The sequence below is a fragment of the Hordeum vulgare genome, chromosome 5H, assembly GCF_904849725.1.
Source record: "Hordeum vulgare subsp. vulgare chromosome 5H, MorexV3_pseudomolecules_assembly, whole genome shotgun sequence".
In the NCBI taxonomy this organism is placed as follows: domain Eukaryota; kingdom Viridiplantae; phylum Streptophyta; class Magnoliopsida; order Poales; family Poaceae; genus Hordeum; species Hordeum vulgare.
Genome location: NC_058522.1, coordinates 7,599,777 through 7,616,276, shown reverse-complemented (window position 1 = coordinate 7,616,276; position 16,500 = coordinate 7,599,777). Strand labels below are relative to the sequence as shown.

General features: G+C 44.1%; 1 protein-coding gene across 1 annotated transcript; it reads right to left on the bottom strand.

Moving 5' to 3' along the window:
• Nucleotides 1–524: 524 nt before the first annotated feature.
• On the bottom strand, nt 525–1,514 carry LOC123398980 (alpha-amylase/trypsin inhibitor-like). The gene has a single exon (XM_045093419.1). The coding sequence runs from the start codon at nt 1,497–1,499 to the stop codon at nt 711–713; it is 789 nt and encodes a 262-aa protein (XP_044949354.1). The 5' UTR covers nt 1,500–1,514; the 3' UTR covers nt 525–710.
• Between the last annotated feature and the right edge of the window lie 14,986 nt (nt 1,515–16,500).

Genomic DNA, 16,500 nt, shown 5'->3' with positions numbered 1-16,500 from the left:
GTTCCAAGAAACCGGAAAAGATGTTCTCACTCACTCTTGAGTAGTATCATCTAGCTACATAATCAAGTTCCGTGGACTATTCATGGTCCTAGAGGTCTACAACCGTGATATTGAGTTGTGTCGAGAGGGAAAAAAAAGAACGCTGCCGATTGTCTTGATTGTGGTTAAGATAATTAGGCGACCACATCATTAAAATACTGATGTTAATGATACACAGAATTAATTGCAGGATAGCAACGTGCATCTACCTCTTTGTGTTACCTCAACGTGCAGTAGAAAAGATACACAGAAGGTAGATAAAACTGGATAAAAAGAATAATAGGATAAAAAAATGTTTGGACAAAAGGGATCCTCTTGCACAACAAAAGTGCTAAACTTACAGGAGTAAGCAAAGAGGAGGTAAGAAGAACCATGTTAAAATTGCTCTTTTTTCACTATGAGTTAATCACCTCGTGCATGAAATCTTGTGCCTAAGAAATTTTCAGTAGATGTAGCATTACTCATGGCATAATAAGGTCAAAAAATATAACAGAGTTGCACTTCACATAACCTTAAAAATTACACGTCCCTTTTATTTATACATTTATTCGCTGAATGACATGCACTCACCCGTCATGAAGCCACGCATATATGGACATATGGCACACACTGATACGATCGATCGATGATCATAATAAGTAAGGAAGACTACAAGGACTAGTCCTCTCTACTTACTGATCCATGTGTAAATCATTTCGGGCAGGGCAGAGCACGATCTGGTAGTTGGTTCCGGCCGGGCAGGTGAAGGTGCTGGTCTGGTCATCCTTGGCGTAGCTGTAGGCGTCGGGGCACTTGCCCTTGAAGAACCTCGAGTAGTATGTCGGCGGGCAGTTGTGCTCGAACTGGCCACGACAGCAGTAGGTGTCGCCGCCAAACTTGCCGCACGCGCTCGCGCACCCTCCGGGCACCTGCAGCTCCGGCAGACACTCATGGGTGATGTCCACGGCGCAGGTAGCCGCGCGGCACGGCGCGCCGCCGACGGGCTGGAAGCTCATGGGCACATTGAACCCGTCTATGACGGACAGGTCGAAAAAGTCCCGGTTCCCGCCCTGGCCGAGCGTGTACTCGGCCAGCGTGGCTGGCTGCTCGCCGGACACGCGGCAGACCAGAGCGCCCGCGCAGTCGCCGGTGATGCACCGGCCACGGCCGCTGCGGTCGAAGGTGCACCCCGTGCGCGGCCACACCCTGGCGCCCGCCGTGCCTGCGGGCATATTGAGCTGCCACGACTGGCCCGGGTCGAGACGCGCGCCGCCGCCTGGGAGCGCGCCTGGCCATATCGTATAGGAGCACCGGTTCACCACGGTTATGGTGGTCGCATCGGTGGCAGCAGCAGCGGCCGCGATCACGAGAGCGATGAGGTGGACGACGCCGGAGAACGCCATGGCTTGTGCCGTTCTTGTTTGTGAATATGGTGGTTTGGTGCTCTGGCAGTGGAGGCCATTATATTGCCGCGCGTCCATGGGCTGCTATAATAGCCCGGTTTGGTAGCATGTCCAAATCCAAACCAGCTAGCCTATACATTTTCCACGGCGGCGTTTGCTGTATGCAATTTATTTATTTTCGGAGAAATGCATCATGCAATTAATAGAGCAGTTGTTGCGGGTCCAAATCCAGAACAGTATGATTATATCTAAGTGCAGCTAGAAGGCCAGAATCAGTGAATCACTACAACAACAAAAAATCATTATTTCTGACCGGGTCTAATCTCCTTGTTAGCGAGCCCTTCACCAGACTATTGGAAAGTTAGCATCCACTTGAACCTCTTGAATTTTTGTCTAAAAGGACCATCTCTCGAAACGATTTGCTAAAAAAGACCACATGCGGTACCTAAAGACAAAAAAGACTCCCTCTTCGCGTGGCGGCAGGCACGTCAGGCGACACGTGACACCTGCCGCTACCAGCCGAGGAGGCTGGGACCTGCCGCCACGGCGCCAGGCGGCCGGCCTCCCTTTCCGTTGCAGCTCGCCCGCGATGTAATGGACACAAAGGCAGTGGGCCTTGCCGCCACCAGCCGAGGCGGCTGGGACTTGCCGCCACGGTGCCAGGCGGCCGGCCTCCCTTTCCGTTGCAGCTCGCCCCCGATGTAATGGACACAAAGGCAGTGGGCCCTGCCGCCACCGTGTGAGGCGGCCGGCCCGCGCAACAAAAGCTGCCCCGAAGCAAAAGGTGCTACACACGTAGCCACACAGCAGGTTAACGCATATGCATGCAAAAGCTGCTCCGGTTTGCATGGAATTAAATCATGGCACCTGTGCAGCAAAGAACATGCATATGCATGCATGCATACGCGGGACGAGATTCCCGCCGACCGCCTTACGCGGTGGCGGCAAGGCCACTGCCTCTGTGCCCGTTACGTCGCGGGCGAGCTGCAACGGAAAGGGAGGCCGGCCGCCTGACGCCGTGGCGGCAGGCCCCAGCCGCTTCGGCTGGTGGCTACAGGTGCCACGTGTCGCCTGACGCGCCTGCCGCCAAGCGAAGAGGGGGTCTTTATTGTCTTACGGTATCGCATGTGGTCTTTTTTAGCAAATCGTTTCGAGAGATGGTCCTTTTGGACAAAAATTCGAACCTCTTGGATGTGCTCAAAAAAGAAACTAAACGTCTTGGAAAAAATATTTTGTTTTTCAACGGCAGTATCAAACAAACAGAAATCATATAGCTAGTATCATTTAAATGAGGATGCAGTTTAGATCATATGTGTACATTTAGGGGCATGAACTGAGGATGCATTTTAGATCATATGAATGGTATCTTTATTGTAATGCTTATGTATCATACGCTCTCGTATTTTTGTAATAAATATCTTCATATTTTGAATTTATGTATGTGTTGTGCTTCAAATTTTATATTATTTTGATGCTGCCAAATAATAATAATATGATTAACTATTTGCGCAATTACATTGAATTTATTAAATAAAATTTTATTTCATAAACCGGGTATCAAATTTTATGATTAATAGAAAAACAAATACATTAATTATGTTACCCTATTGATATATTAGTGTTACCGACGGTGTTACTATATTTACAAATATGGTTATTAAAGTAGTTGATTAACTATGAATTATTGTGTTATAATATTTGGATATTAGTTACGGGTTGTGTTTTGATGCTAAAAAAATGTGTTACAATTTGTGTTACTATAGTTACAAAATCATATTACCATCAATGTTCTACGTTCATGAAAACATGTTACTATGGTGTTACTATAATTGGAAAAATGTGTTACCAATGTATTTGGTAACACACAGTACACATGTTACTAGAATGTAATTGTAACATGTTTTTTAATATGTGGTAACAATAACTATGTGTTACAGTTGACACCACTTAGTAACACGGTCTAACGGAACACATTTCAAGTTGTGTTACTATATGGCCTGATAACACACTTTTAGGCCTCTAGTAACACAAGGTTGTGTTACCGAAGCTCTGTTGTGTTGTACTGTACTAAAAAAAATTCTAAGGAAGTGTCATTCCGAGGCTCTTATACCAACTGAACATTTGTTAAAGCAAAACTGCTGTCACACATGCTAAACTGATTAAATTGACATGGTGCTCACGGCCAGGCGGGTTATTTAATTCAAAAAATAAGAGTGTAAGTGCATATGGCTGGATGCATTCTTTAATGTTTAGACTATACAGTAGCAACCAACTTTTAATCATTAAGAGATCTTGTGTGCAGGTCAGGTACAATGTAAGTTTTGGATCCTCATGTAAATGCATGTTTCCATGGCCCTAACTATGTCATTTCTATTGTTAACATTGTAGGAAAGACAAGAGGATAAGGCGCCATGAAGCTGGTAGTTTGAGCATGTATGGTGGATCTAGCTATCGTATTGTAAAGTGGATCTCTTAGGTATCGTTTGGTAATGGTGGATCATTTAGCCATACTGAGAACAATTAATGGAGTAGAAACAATACACTTTTTACATGTCATTTTGTAAACCTATTTGGTGGATCTCGTTAATTAGCTTGTTTTTAAGTGTAACCGAGCAAAAAAGGATATGTTTGCAGCTGCTTTAGTACTTTCAGAGTACATGCACACTGTATAGTTTTGTTGCGGTTAGATATTTAGCGTGGTTGATATTGTTTTGGTAAGGCCAAATAATACCATCATCAGCCTAGTATTTGGTATGGCCAAATAATATATATTTGCTGCTGAATTATTGGTTGGCAAAAGAAAACATTGTCAGATTATTGGTTGGGAAATGTTTACGATAGAGCTGATGACGAGTCGGTCGGCAAAGAAAGCACCATCATGCCATAAGTTGGGGAAGGTCCATACAGGGACGATAGATATTTGGTCGGTAAAACGCAAATACCATCAGCACATCGCTCGGGAAAGGTTAGTGCTTTGACCAACAAAACGCCGGTCGACAAAACAACACCATTGGTCCGTCGGTCGGCAAAACAACACCATCAGTTCGTAGGTCGTGAAAGGACCACGACAAAGTTGATGTATAGTCACTTGGCAATGCTTCCAGCTGCACCTCCCTTGGCCGCCCCAAACTGAGTAGCTGGAGCAGCACCACGCGCCCCATCTTTTGCCATCGCAGGGGGAGGGCCCGGGGAAGCTTCCAACGTTCCACGGCCAACAGAGGCCACTCTCGAGCAAACGTGGCCGTGGCCCGCCATGGTGTTCGCCGGAGATTTGGGGAAACCCACACTATGTCTAGTATCCACCGAATCTACATGCATCATTTCGTGGTTCTCACCAGGGATAACCCCAGAATCCTCACAAGATCTAGAGCTTAAGGTCACAAAGCCTTCATCAACATATTTATCAACTAGAACATTAGGAACATGAGTGGGGATCGGAATTACCTTATCTAGGTGATCCCCCGACCATGGCAACAGGTCCACCTGCTGCCCCTGCAGGCCAGGGTCCAGATCACTCAAACGTAAGGAGAGAAATCGGTCCCCGGCATCAGGAACTCCGGCGAAAAGCTCGCAATCCCTCTCACCGATGGCAGCCGAATGTTGAGCCTGGATGCGGTCTCCGTCTTGATCCTTGCCCATCTCACAACTTGAATTGGATCACACGACTCCGATGCCTGGATTACCCAAAAGAGCATGTCGTGGTCTATCCCGCCATCGTCCCCGAGGAAACACGCGCTCTCCAAATATGTCGCGTCACGGATGATTTTCACGCGGATCTCGGGCCACATGGAGTGGTCGGGGAAGCACTCATGCACCACTCGCAGGATTTCCTTCCTTGCCTCCGCCATGTTTGCTTCTATCACCAGCAGCTGGGCCACCGGAATGGGAGCCAGCTTTTCCCTTACGAGAAGCAACGCCACCAGCGCCACAGGCTATGCCCTCCGCACACGAGATCCGCGGTTCCTCTTCGGCATCCCGTCCTCCTATGGCGACGAGAGCGAGATGCAACACAAGAGGGGGAGACATGCGGCGCGATAGGTGGAGTGAATGGGAGAGGGGCGAGTGGGTGAGGGGATGGCCTCGGGAATTAGAAGAAGAAATACCGCCATTAATGGCCACCTTGGTCCCCTTTTCACTGGCCCGACGGGAAGGTGTCATGCGGCTCATCCAGTTTACCTATGGAGCTCGTCGATCTTGTACAAATGTCCTAGAAACCATACAATCAAAACCAAGTTTTTTTCAAAAGTCTTATGACCGTGTTTTTAAAACTCGAAATGAACATTAGGCTGATTGTAATGGGGAGTGTCATATACTAGTATCATATGCATGATACTAGTGTATGATACTATATTCGTAATGCATAGTATCATATTTTAGTACAAGACCCCGCCCTTCGGGGGCAGCAGGTGGACCTGTTGCCATGGCCGGGGATCACCGGGACGAGGTAATTCCGATTCCCACTACTGTTCCTAATGCATTAGTGTATGATACTATATCCGTAATGCGTAGTATCATATTTCAGTATCATGGTATAGTTCATTTATTGTCATGCATGACACATAATATCATAATATTTAATATGATGCAGTATCATAATATGATACTCAACCTTTTTTTTCTTCATTTAATTCTATGCCATCTCATCAAAATTGTCTAATCGGCATACATCATACGTCCTATGATACTTACTCTGGCACGGTTTAAAAGACACGCTTGGAAAATCTCTGGGACCAAGGTAGTCATCAATTGGTTGTGAGACGTAGCAGGTGTAGATGCTAATGCGCCTAATCAACTGAGAAAATAAGTGTTTGATGTTCCCACACCCGAGTTAATAACCAGCGCATGCATGCATGCATCAACTTCACCCGGCGTGAGCAGCAAATTGGGAGGGCACATGCATGAGTAGTAATAGTATTAATTAATAGAAGTAATTGCTTTCGCGCCTTAAACCTTGTTTATTTTGAAAAAGCATGTAAGTTTAACTGTGCCTTCTAAATCGTTCCTCCAATGGATGCTGGTGCTCAAAACAAACAAAGAAGAAAACAGTTGTCGAACAATCTTCCTCAATAAAGTCTTCCCATAGAAATTTTGTGGAGTCATCAGTCATCATTATTTCCATTATTAAATTATTAATTACGGATTAACTTAATTTATCCATCCAATTAAATTGAATCCCAATCGCCTCTACGGGCAGAAGATGACTTGGTAGTCTGATCCGACGGGGCAGGTAAAGGTGCTGCTCTTGTCGTCGTAGGCGTCCCTTGAAGAAGCGCGAGTAGTCGGTCGGCCCGCAGGTCGACGGCGTAAGCGGCGGCGTGCAGCAGTACCGGGGGACGCCCAACTTGACGCAGGCGCTCAGGCAGTGATAGCGTCGGTGGCAGCGATTGCGAGGAGAAGAGAAAGGATGAAGCTAAGTGAAGAAGATGCCATGGCCGTCGATCGTTCTTGTTTTGTTTTGTTACCTGTGTACTACTTAACGATGAGGAGAGGACCGGCGATCCAGTTTTCGCGGCTATCAATATGCTCCTGGATGCTAAATATAGGTGCTTTGGGTATCTGCCTAAATGGGCAGAGTCATGCATTTTCAATGGCATTAGATGTGCCAGATTTTATCTCTACACACGACATAAATGTCGCAAGGTGCAATATCTTCGAATATATATATACTCCTTTATCATCCTTAATTAACGAGTGAGTACGAGCCTTCAAAATTAGTGTTCCTAATTTCCCCATAACATTTTTTTTTATAAAAGCTTGGGAAAAGAAGATAGTACCTAAGCTCTTCCATCCTACTCCCTCCGTCCCAAAATAAGTGTCTCAACTTTATACTAGCTCTAGGTGTAGCCTTTGGGTATCTGTACTAAGCTTGAGACACTTATTTTAGGACAGAGTGAGTATATTATTGTGTGCAACAAATGTAAGATCTACTCCCTATATGTAAGATCTTCTCATGCATTTTAAATGGCATTTGATGTCGCGGTTTATAAACACAAATGTAGCAACATGAAATATCTTCAATATATATACTCATTCATGATCCTAACAAGTGAATACATGCCTTCAAATTTATTGATATTTAAGGAGAGGTTCTCGTCCACTATGAAGACGTCTCTAGTCGTCAATTTTAGGATGATGTGCCGGCTTCGGAGATACTCATAAGGAATGTGTGTGTGTGCGCGTTCAATGGGAATAAGTGTATGTATGAGGTGCGTTTGTAGCATGTTCAAAAAGGTTTATTGATGTTTATGCTTTAATTATCCTGTAATAGAAATAACATGTAAGCTCCCTCAAAAAGTATAGTACCTAAACCTTCATATATTCTCCTGTGCAATAGACCTACTCACTATGTTGAGAAATATAAGATGTTGTGACTTTTTGTGAATCAGATATACATACAGAGACATTTTAATTTGTTTGTTCACGCATTTCAGTCAGTATGCAGTTCATATTAAATATTTTTAGAATATTTTATATTTGTGAACGGAGGCGGCAAGATCTATATATGGTACCCATATCTACTCATTTCCGAAGAGCAAGTTGTCGGCCACTTTGTCAAATCTTGAAAGGTGTCAATCGTTCATAGTTACTGTCGTCCGTAGAAATACTATATCAGCACCTTCTCTAAAGCCTTGCATTTTACAAAATGTTTGGATCCTTTTTTGTTGATTGGTTTTTTGAAATAGCGAACCACCGATGCCAAGCAGTTATTTGGATCTTTCTGAAAAAGAAATGATATTTAAAATAAAGTTATTGAAAAAAAGACAGACAAATTTTAGAAGGCAAAAATTGCATCTTTATTGGAACCTCAAACGTGCATATATATATATATATATATATATATATATATATATATATATATATATATATACAACAGCTGCATGTACGGCGGGTGCGAATACACACCCATGTACGACGGTGAGGCGCGTGTGGAAGTACGTACTCCCCCATTGGACGACCCAATCAATGAAGAAGAGGTGAAACCAGCAATCAATGATTTGCCTATTGACAAGGCTTCCGGTCTGGATGGCTTCACCGGCCTGTTCTTCATAAAATGTTGCCAAACAATAAAGGGGATATGATGCGTGTGATCCGACTCTTTGACGACTTCCACGGTACGAACCTACATTGGTTAAACTTGGTCAACGTGCTTCTTCTGTCAAAGATAGATGGTGCGGATGGGATTTCTGACTACATCCCAATCAGTATCATTCACAGCATCACAAAGATCATTAGAAAATCCTTGCCAATAGATTGCGCCATCGCATCAATGACCTTATGTCCAATGCACAAAGCGCCTTCATCAAAAGAAGGAGCAACCATGACAACTTCATGTATGTAATAATCCTTGCTCGTAGACTACACAAGAGCAAAACTCAACCACTCCTGTTCAAATTGGACATTCGTAGAGTCTTCGACTTGGTCAAATGGTAGTACATCATAGACCTTCTTCAAAAGCGTGGTTTCACTGCCAAGTTCAGAAACTGGATCACGGACCTACTTTCCGCCTCTTCTTCCAGGTTCGTCCATAATGGGGTGCCGGGGCCTCCGATCAAGCATGGTTGTGGTCTTAACCAAGGAGACCCTGTTTCTCCGCTACTGTTTGTCGTAGCCATTGATCCGCTCCAACAGCTTCTGAACAACGCCACCTCAAAGGTCCTCCTACACAAGATTTGAGGTCGTGGTGCCACATTGTGCACCTCTCTCTATGTCTATGATGCGTTGGTCTTCATGGCACCCATCAAGAGTGATGTTGATCGTCTCGCGCAGATTTTATACTACTTTGGCGAGATCACGGGCCTCGCAACCAACTTCTAGAAGATCTCCGTCATACCAATTAGATGCGGTCACATAAATCTAAGGTCTGTTCTTCATAATTTGTCGGCTAAATGATCCTCCTTCCCATGAGATACTTGGGTCTACCCCTTTCAGTGTGGCCACCGATTAGGGGCCAGAGGACAGTGACCGGATCAGCCACCGCCGACGGCTAGAATTAATATTTAAGTTATTAATTTTATGGTGTGTATATTGCCTTGCTATTTACGTGGAAGCTATTGGGAGAGGTTATGTTTTCAAACAACTTCCTCACCTTCCCCACCCCTGATTCAAAGTTATCGCGTGTGTTTGTGCATGCATTATCATGTATATGGTGCGTGTAGTACTATGCTTTTTACATGAAAGTTATTGGGGGTATGTTTTCATACAACCCACCCTAGATCAAAATTACCGTGGTGTTTGTTTGTATTTTCATACTAGTTCACCTTCTACTTGGTTTATGTCTGACCTCCAGGTGAATTATTTTCAAAATAAATCAAAACATCGGTAGTCCGTTAATGAAAGGCCAGGAAATCATGGGGAGGAGTGATGTTGATCGAGCATATTATAATAAAACTTAAATATTAGATATAGGCAATGAGATATTCTTTACCTTCATTTATCGATTTTATTCGACATTCATACATATTGAAAATTGGAAGTTCAAATATTATGGGTGTATCTATCGTCTGTGCCATGGCGGATGACACGCATGCCGTATGGTAGATCTGATAGATCCCGTGGATCTTAGGCTAGATGTGTTCGAGATTAGATAGTGATTTATTACCTCATGGTGAACTCGATGAGCTCCCTCCAGCGATCATCGTGAGGTGGTGACGACGGTGGGGAAGGAGAGAGAGATGCGATAGCGGCGATGATGGACTTCCCATCGCTTCAGTGCTACCCTCTGGATCGGATTAGGGTTGAGAGTGGGGAACCAGTGGCGGCGGCGAACCTCGTATCTTGTGCCATGGTCCCCACCTCCTCTTTATAGCACTGCGCGACAGGGGCCCACCAGCCTTGTTTGGGCTGGACGCCCCCGATCAGGGCGTGGGTCAAGGTTTCAATGGGCCGTTGGGCCCATTGAACGAGAGATCAATCTAACATTCTCCCCCTTGATATCATCACACACTTTTAACTTTTACTCGTTTCGTAACAGATCAATACATAGGCATGTTTCATCGTCACAACTCAATTGCCGATGGAATCAGACAACCACAATGTACCTCTCTATTTTGAGACAGATTCTTTAACCTTGGGCCCTTTATTGTTTGGAAATTTTAGACTATACGATAAAACCCATGTCGACTGTGTGTTCTCCGAACACACTAGACGGTAAGCCTTTGATAAGCAGATCTGCAAACACTTGTTTGTTGCTTTTATGCTTCAAACATTTCTCCATAATTCCGGACTTTCTCCTTCGCAACTCGTAACTCTTTGTCAGTGTGTCTGGCATCAACACTTGACTCGTTGTGATAGGAGCGAAAGAACTTATAATAGTTATCGTTGTTGTCAACCATTATCAACTCCGGGTACAGGTAGCCTTAACCATTTTACCTGTCCCTCAGCATCATATCAAGCTATAACATATCATTGCATCACATTGATGACAATTGTTTCACTCATTTGGAGATTTTCCACACAAAACTCCGAGTATGAAAGTTAGCGACAATTGTGGATTTCGCTATACATTTCACAAGTCCTGCCTTTGTACTCGCAATCTTTTGAGAGCACTTATTTCTTTCAGCATGAGGCCGATATCTTTGACTCCATTCCATTGATTTATCTATGGACTGGACATTGCCAAAACAATCCGGATATATACGTGAACTGTGTCAGGGTAATATCTTGAGCTTCCAACAACTGAAGCATATGGAACCATATTCGTTTACAATCTTTTCTTATCAACTTTTGGAACACCACAGTTTCCAGTTCCATTACCCTTGACTATAAGAACAGGCGTAGGTTTTTCTCGTATGCATACTTTAGAGATCTTTCTTAGCATGTCCATGCGACATTCCTAATACCCCCTTTTAGTCTTTTGAACTCTGAGGACAAGAACTTCTTCTCTCCTCCTGCACTAGAATTGACATCACACTAGCAAGTAGGACGTCATCCACATGCACAGGAATTGGGAAACGAATTTCCCATTCTATTACTTTGCATGAATGCAATTGTCCTTGTCATTTTCTTTGTGCAAACTCTTTCGATTTAAGTCATGTTTTACACCTTTACATATTTATTTTGGAGTCACATTTGCCTTGTAGAACCTTCATAAAGTCTATGTTAGTGAAATTCAAGTGGTGGAATTTCACTAACATAGACTTTATAGTAATCACAAGTATCTTATTTTCACATTCCTAGAGACCATCAAAATCTCAAGTACTGGCACTTCTTGTTGGAAATATGCCCTAGAGGCAATAATAAATTAGTTATTATTATATTTCTTAGTTCATGATAATCGTTTATTATCCATGCTATAATTGTATTGATTGGAAACACAATACTTGTGTGGATACATAGACAAAACACTGTCCCTAGTAAGCCTCTAGTTGACTAGCTCGTTGATCAAAGATGGTCAAGGTTTCCTGGCCATAGGCAAGTGTTGTCACTTGATAACGGGATCACATCATTAGGAGAATCATGTGATGGACTAGACCCAAACTAATAGACGTAGCATGTTGATCGTGTCATTTTGTTGCTACTGTTTTCTGCGTGTCAAGTATTTGTTCCTATGACCATGAGATCATATAACTCACGAACACCGGAGGAATGCTTTGTGTGTATCAAACGTCGCAACGTAACTGGGTGACTATAAAGATGCTCTACAGGTATCTCCGAAGGTGTTCGTTGAGTTAGTATAGATCGAGACTGGGATTTGTCACTCCGTGTGACGGAGAGGTATCTCGGGGCCCACTCGGTAATACAACATCACACACAAGCCTTGCAAGCAATGTAACTTAATGTAAGTTGCGGGATCTTGTATTACGGAACGAGTAAAGAGACTTGCCGGTAAACGAGATTGAAATAGGTATGCGGATACTAACGATCGAATCTCGGGCAAGTAACATACCGAAGGACAAAGGGAATGACATACGGGATTATATGAATCCTTGGCACTGAGGTTCAAACGATAAGATCTTCGTAGAATATGTAGGATCCAATATGGGCATCCAGGTCCCGCTATTGGATATTGACCGAGGAGTCTCTCGGGTCATGTCTACATAGTTCTCGAACCCGCAGGGTCTGCACACTTAAGGTTCGACGTTGTTTTATGCGTATTTGAGTTATATGGTTGGTTACCGAATGTTGTTCGGAGTCCCGGATGAGATCACGGACGTCACGAGGGTTTCCGGAATGGTCCGGAAACGAAGATTGATATATAGGATGACCTCATTTGGTTACCGGAAGGTTTTCGTGCATTACCGGAAAAGTTTCGGGCTCATCGGTAGTGTACCGGGAGTGCCGGGAGGGGTGCCGGGGACCATCGGGAGGGGTGTCACGCCCCAAGGGGTCTCATGGGCTATGGGAAGAGATAAACCAGCCCCTAGTGGGCTGGAATAAGTTCCCACTAAGGCCCATAAGGTTTGAGAAGGAAAAAACACAAGGTGGAAAGAGTTTCCAAGTGGGAAGGTGGAATCCTACTCCAAGTAGGATTGGAGTAGGACTCCTCCACCTCCAATTTCGGCCAAACCTTTAGGTTTTGAGGCTGCCTCCTCCCCTCCCTCCCACCTATATATACGGAGGTTTTAGGGCTGATTTGAGACGACTTTCTCACGGCTGCCCGACCACATACCTCCATAGTTTTTCCTCTAGATCGCGTTTCTGCGGAGCTCGGGCGGAGCCCTGCTGAGACAAGATCATCACCAACCTCCGGAGCGCCGTCACGCTGCCGGAGAACTCTTCTACCTCTCCGTCTCTCTTGCTGGATCAAGAAGGCCGAGATCATCGTCGAGTTGTACGTGTGCTGAACGCGGAGGTGCCGTCCGTTCGGTACTAGATCGTGGGACTGATCGCGGGATTGTTCGCGGGGCGGATCGAGGGACGTGAGGACGTTCCACTACATCAACCGCGTTCACTAACGCTTCTGCTGTACGATCTACAAGGGTACGTAGATCACTCATCCCCTCTCGTAGATGGACATCACCATGATAGGTCTTCGTGCGCGTAGGAAAATTTTTGTTTCCCATGCGACGTTCCCCAACAGTGGCATCATGAGCTAGGTTCATGCGTAGATGTCTTCTCGAGTAGAACACAAAAGGTTTTGTGGGCGGTGATGTGCGTTTTGCTTCCCTCCTTAGTCTTTTCTTGATTCCGCGGTATTGTTGGATTGAAGCGGCTTGGACCGACATTACTCGTACGCTTACGAGAGACTGGTTTCATCGTTACGAGTAACCCCCTTTGCTCAAAGATGACTGGCAAGTGTCGGTTTCTCCAACTTTAGTTGAATCGGATTTGACCGAGGAGGTCCTTGGATGAGGTTAAATAGCAACTCATATATCTCCGTTGTGGTGTTTGCGTAAGTAAGATGCGATCCTACTAGATACCCTTGGTCACCACGTAAAACATGCAACAACAAAATTAGAGGACGTCTAACTTGTTTTTGCAGGGTATGCTTGTGATGTGATATGGCCAACGATGTGATGTGATATATTGGATGTATGAGATGATCATGTTGTAATAGATGATATCGACTTGCACGTCGATGATACGGCAACCGGCAGGAGCCATAGGGTTGTCTTTATACTAACATATGTGCTTGCAGATGCGTTTACTTTTTTGCTAGGACGTAGCTTTAGTAGTAATAGCATGAGTAACACGACAACCCCGATGGCGACACGTTGATGGAGATCATGGTGTGACACCGGTGACAAGAAGATCGTGCCGGTGCTTTGGTGATGGAGATCAAGAAGCATGTGATGATGGCCATATCATGTCACTTATAAATTGCATGTGATGTTAATCCTTTTATGCACCTTATTTTGCTTAGAACGACGGTAGCATTATGAGGTGATCTCTCACTAAAATTTCAAGACGAAATTGTGTTCTCCCCGACTGTGCACCGTTGCTACAGTTCGTCGTTTCGAGACACCACGTGATGATCGGGTGTGATAGACTCAACGTTCACATACAACGGGTGCAAAACAGTTGCGCACGCGGAACACTCGGGTTAAGCTTGACGAGCCTAGCATGTGCAGACATGGCCTCGGAACACAGGAGACCGAAAGGTCGAGCATGAATCGTATAGTTGATATGATTAGCATAGAGATGCTTACCACTGAAACTATTCTCGACTCACGTGATGATCGGACTTGAGATAGTGGATTTGGATCATGTACCACTCAAATGACTAGAGAGATGTACTTTTTGAGTGGGAGTTCTTAAGTAATATGATTAGTTGAACTAATTGTCATGAACATAGTCTAATGGTCTTTGCGAATTACGATGTAGCTTGCGCCGTAGCTCTACTGTTTTATATGTTCCTAGAGACAATTTAGTTGAAAGTTGATAGTAGCAAACTTTGCAGACTGAGTCTGTAAAACCGAGGATTGTCCTCGTTGCTGCACAGAAGGCTTATGTCCTTAATGCACCACTCGGTGTGCTGCACCTCGAGCGTCGTCTGTGGATGCTGTGAACATCCGACATACACGTTTCTGATGACTACACGATAGTTCAGTACAAAAATACTTAATGGCTTAGAAGCAAGGCGCCTAAAACGTTGTAAAACGTCACGGAACATAAGTGATGTTCTAAAGAGATAAAATTGTGATTTCATGCTTGTGCCCTTGTTAAGAGGTACGAGACCTCCGACAAGATTCTTTGTCCACAAAGCACAGGAGAAAAGGCTCAATCGTTGAGCATGTGCTCAGATTGTCTGAGTACGACAATCGCTTGAATCAAGTGGGAGTTAATCTTCCAGATGAGATAGTGATAGTTCTCCAAAGTCACTGCCACCAAGCTGTGAGAGCTTCGTGATGAACTATAACATATCAAGGATACATACAATGATCCTTGAGCGATTCGCGATGTTTGACACTGCGAAAGTAGAAATCAAGAAGGAGCATCAATAGTTGATGGTTTGTAAAACCACTAAGTTTCAAGAAAGGCAAGGGCTAGAAGGGATACTTCGTGAAACGGCAAAACAGTTGCTGCACTAATGAAGAGACCCAAGATTAAACCCAAACCCAAGACTAAGTGCTTCTGTAATGAGGGGAACAATCACTGAGGCGGAGCAACTCAAGATACTTGGTAGATAAGAAGGCTGGCAGAAGTCGAAAGAAGTGTATTTGATATACATGATGTTGATGTGTACTTTACTAGTACTCCTAGTAGCACGAGGGTATTGGATACCGGTTCGGTTGCTAAGTGATTAGTGACGCGAAATGAAAGCTACGGCATAAACGGAGACTAGCTAAAGGCGAGGTGACGGTACGTGTTGGAAGTGTTTCCAAGATTGATATGATCAAACGTCGCACGGTCCCTCTACCATCGGGATTGGTGTTAAACCTAAATAATTGTTATTTGGTGCTTGCGTTAAGCATGAACATGATTGGATCGTGTTTATTGCAATACGATTATTCATTTAAAGAGAATAATGGTTACTCTATTTTCTTGAATAATCACCTTCAATGGTTTATTGAATCTCGATCGTAGTGTTACACATGTTCATGATATTGGTGCCAAAAGATACGAGTTGATGATGATAGTACCACTTACTTGTGGCACTGCCGCTTGAGTCATGTTAGTATAAATTGCATAAAGAGGCTCCATGCTGATGGATCTTTGTACTCACCTGATTTCGAATCACTAGTGACATGCGAATCATACCACATGAGCAAGGCCTTGTTTTCATTGAGATGAAATAAGATAGTAACTTGTTGGAAGTGATACATTTTGATGTATGCAGTCCAATGGGTGCTGAGGCACGCAGTGGATATCATTATGTTCTTACTTCACTGACGATTTGAGTAGATACATGAGTATTTACTTAATGAATCACAAGTCTAAAATGTTGAAAAGTTCAATTCCGTTTCAGAGTGAAGTTCGTCGTAACAAGAGGATAAACTGTCTACGATATGATCATGGAAATGAATATCTGAGTTACGAGTTTTGGTACACAGTTAAGGCAATGTGGAAATTGTTTCGCAGTTCATGCCACCTGGAACATCATAGTGCGATGATGTGTCTGAACGTCATAGCCACGCACTATTTTGTATGGTGCATACTATGATGTCTCTTATCGAATTACCACTATCGTTTATGGGTT

What these genes read in the sequence shown, in the direction of transcription:
- LOC123398980 (XM_045093419.1), bottom strand. Translation starts at nt 1,499, where the DNA reads ATGGACGCGCGGCAATATAATGGCCTCCACTGCCAGAGCACCAAACCA.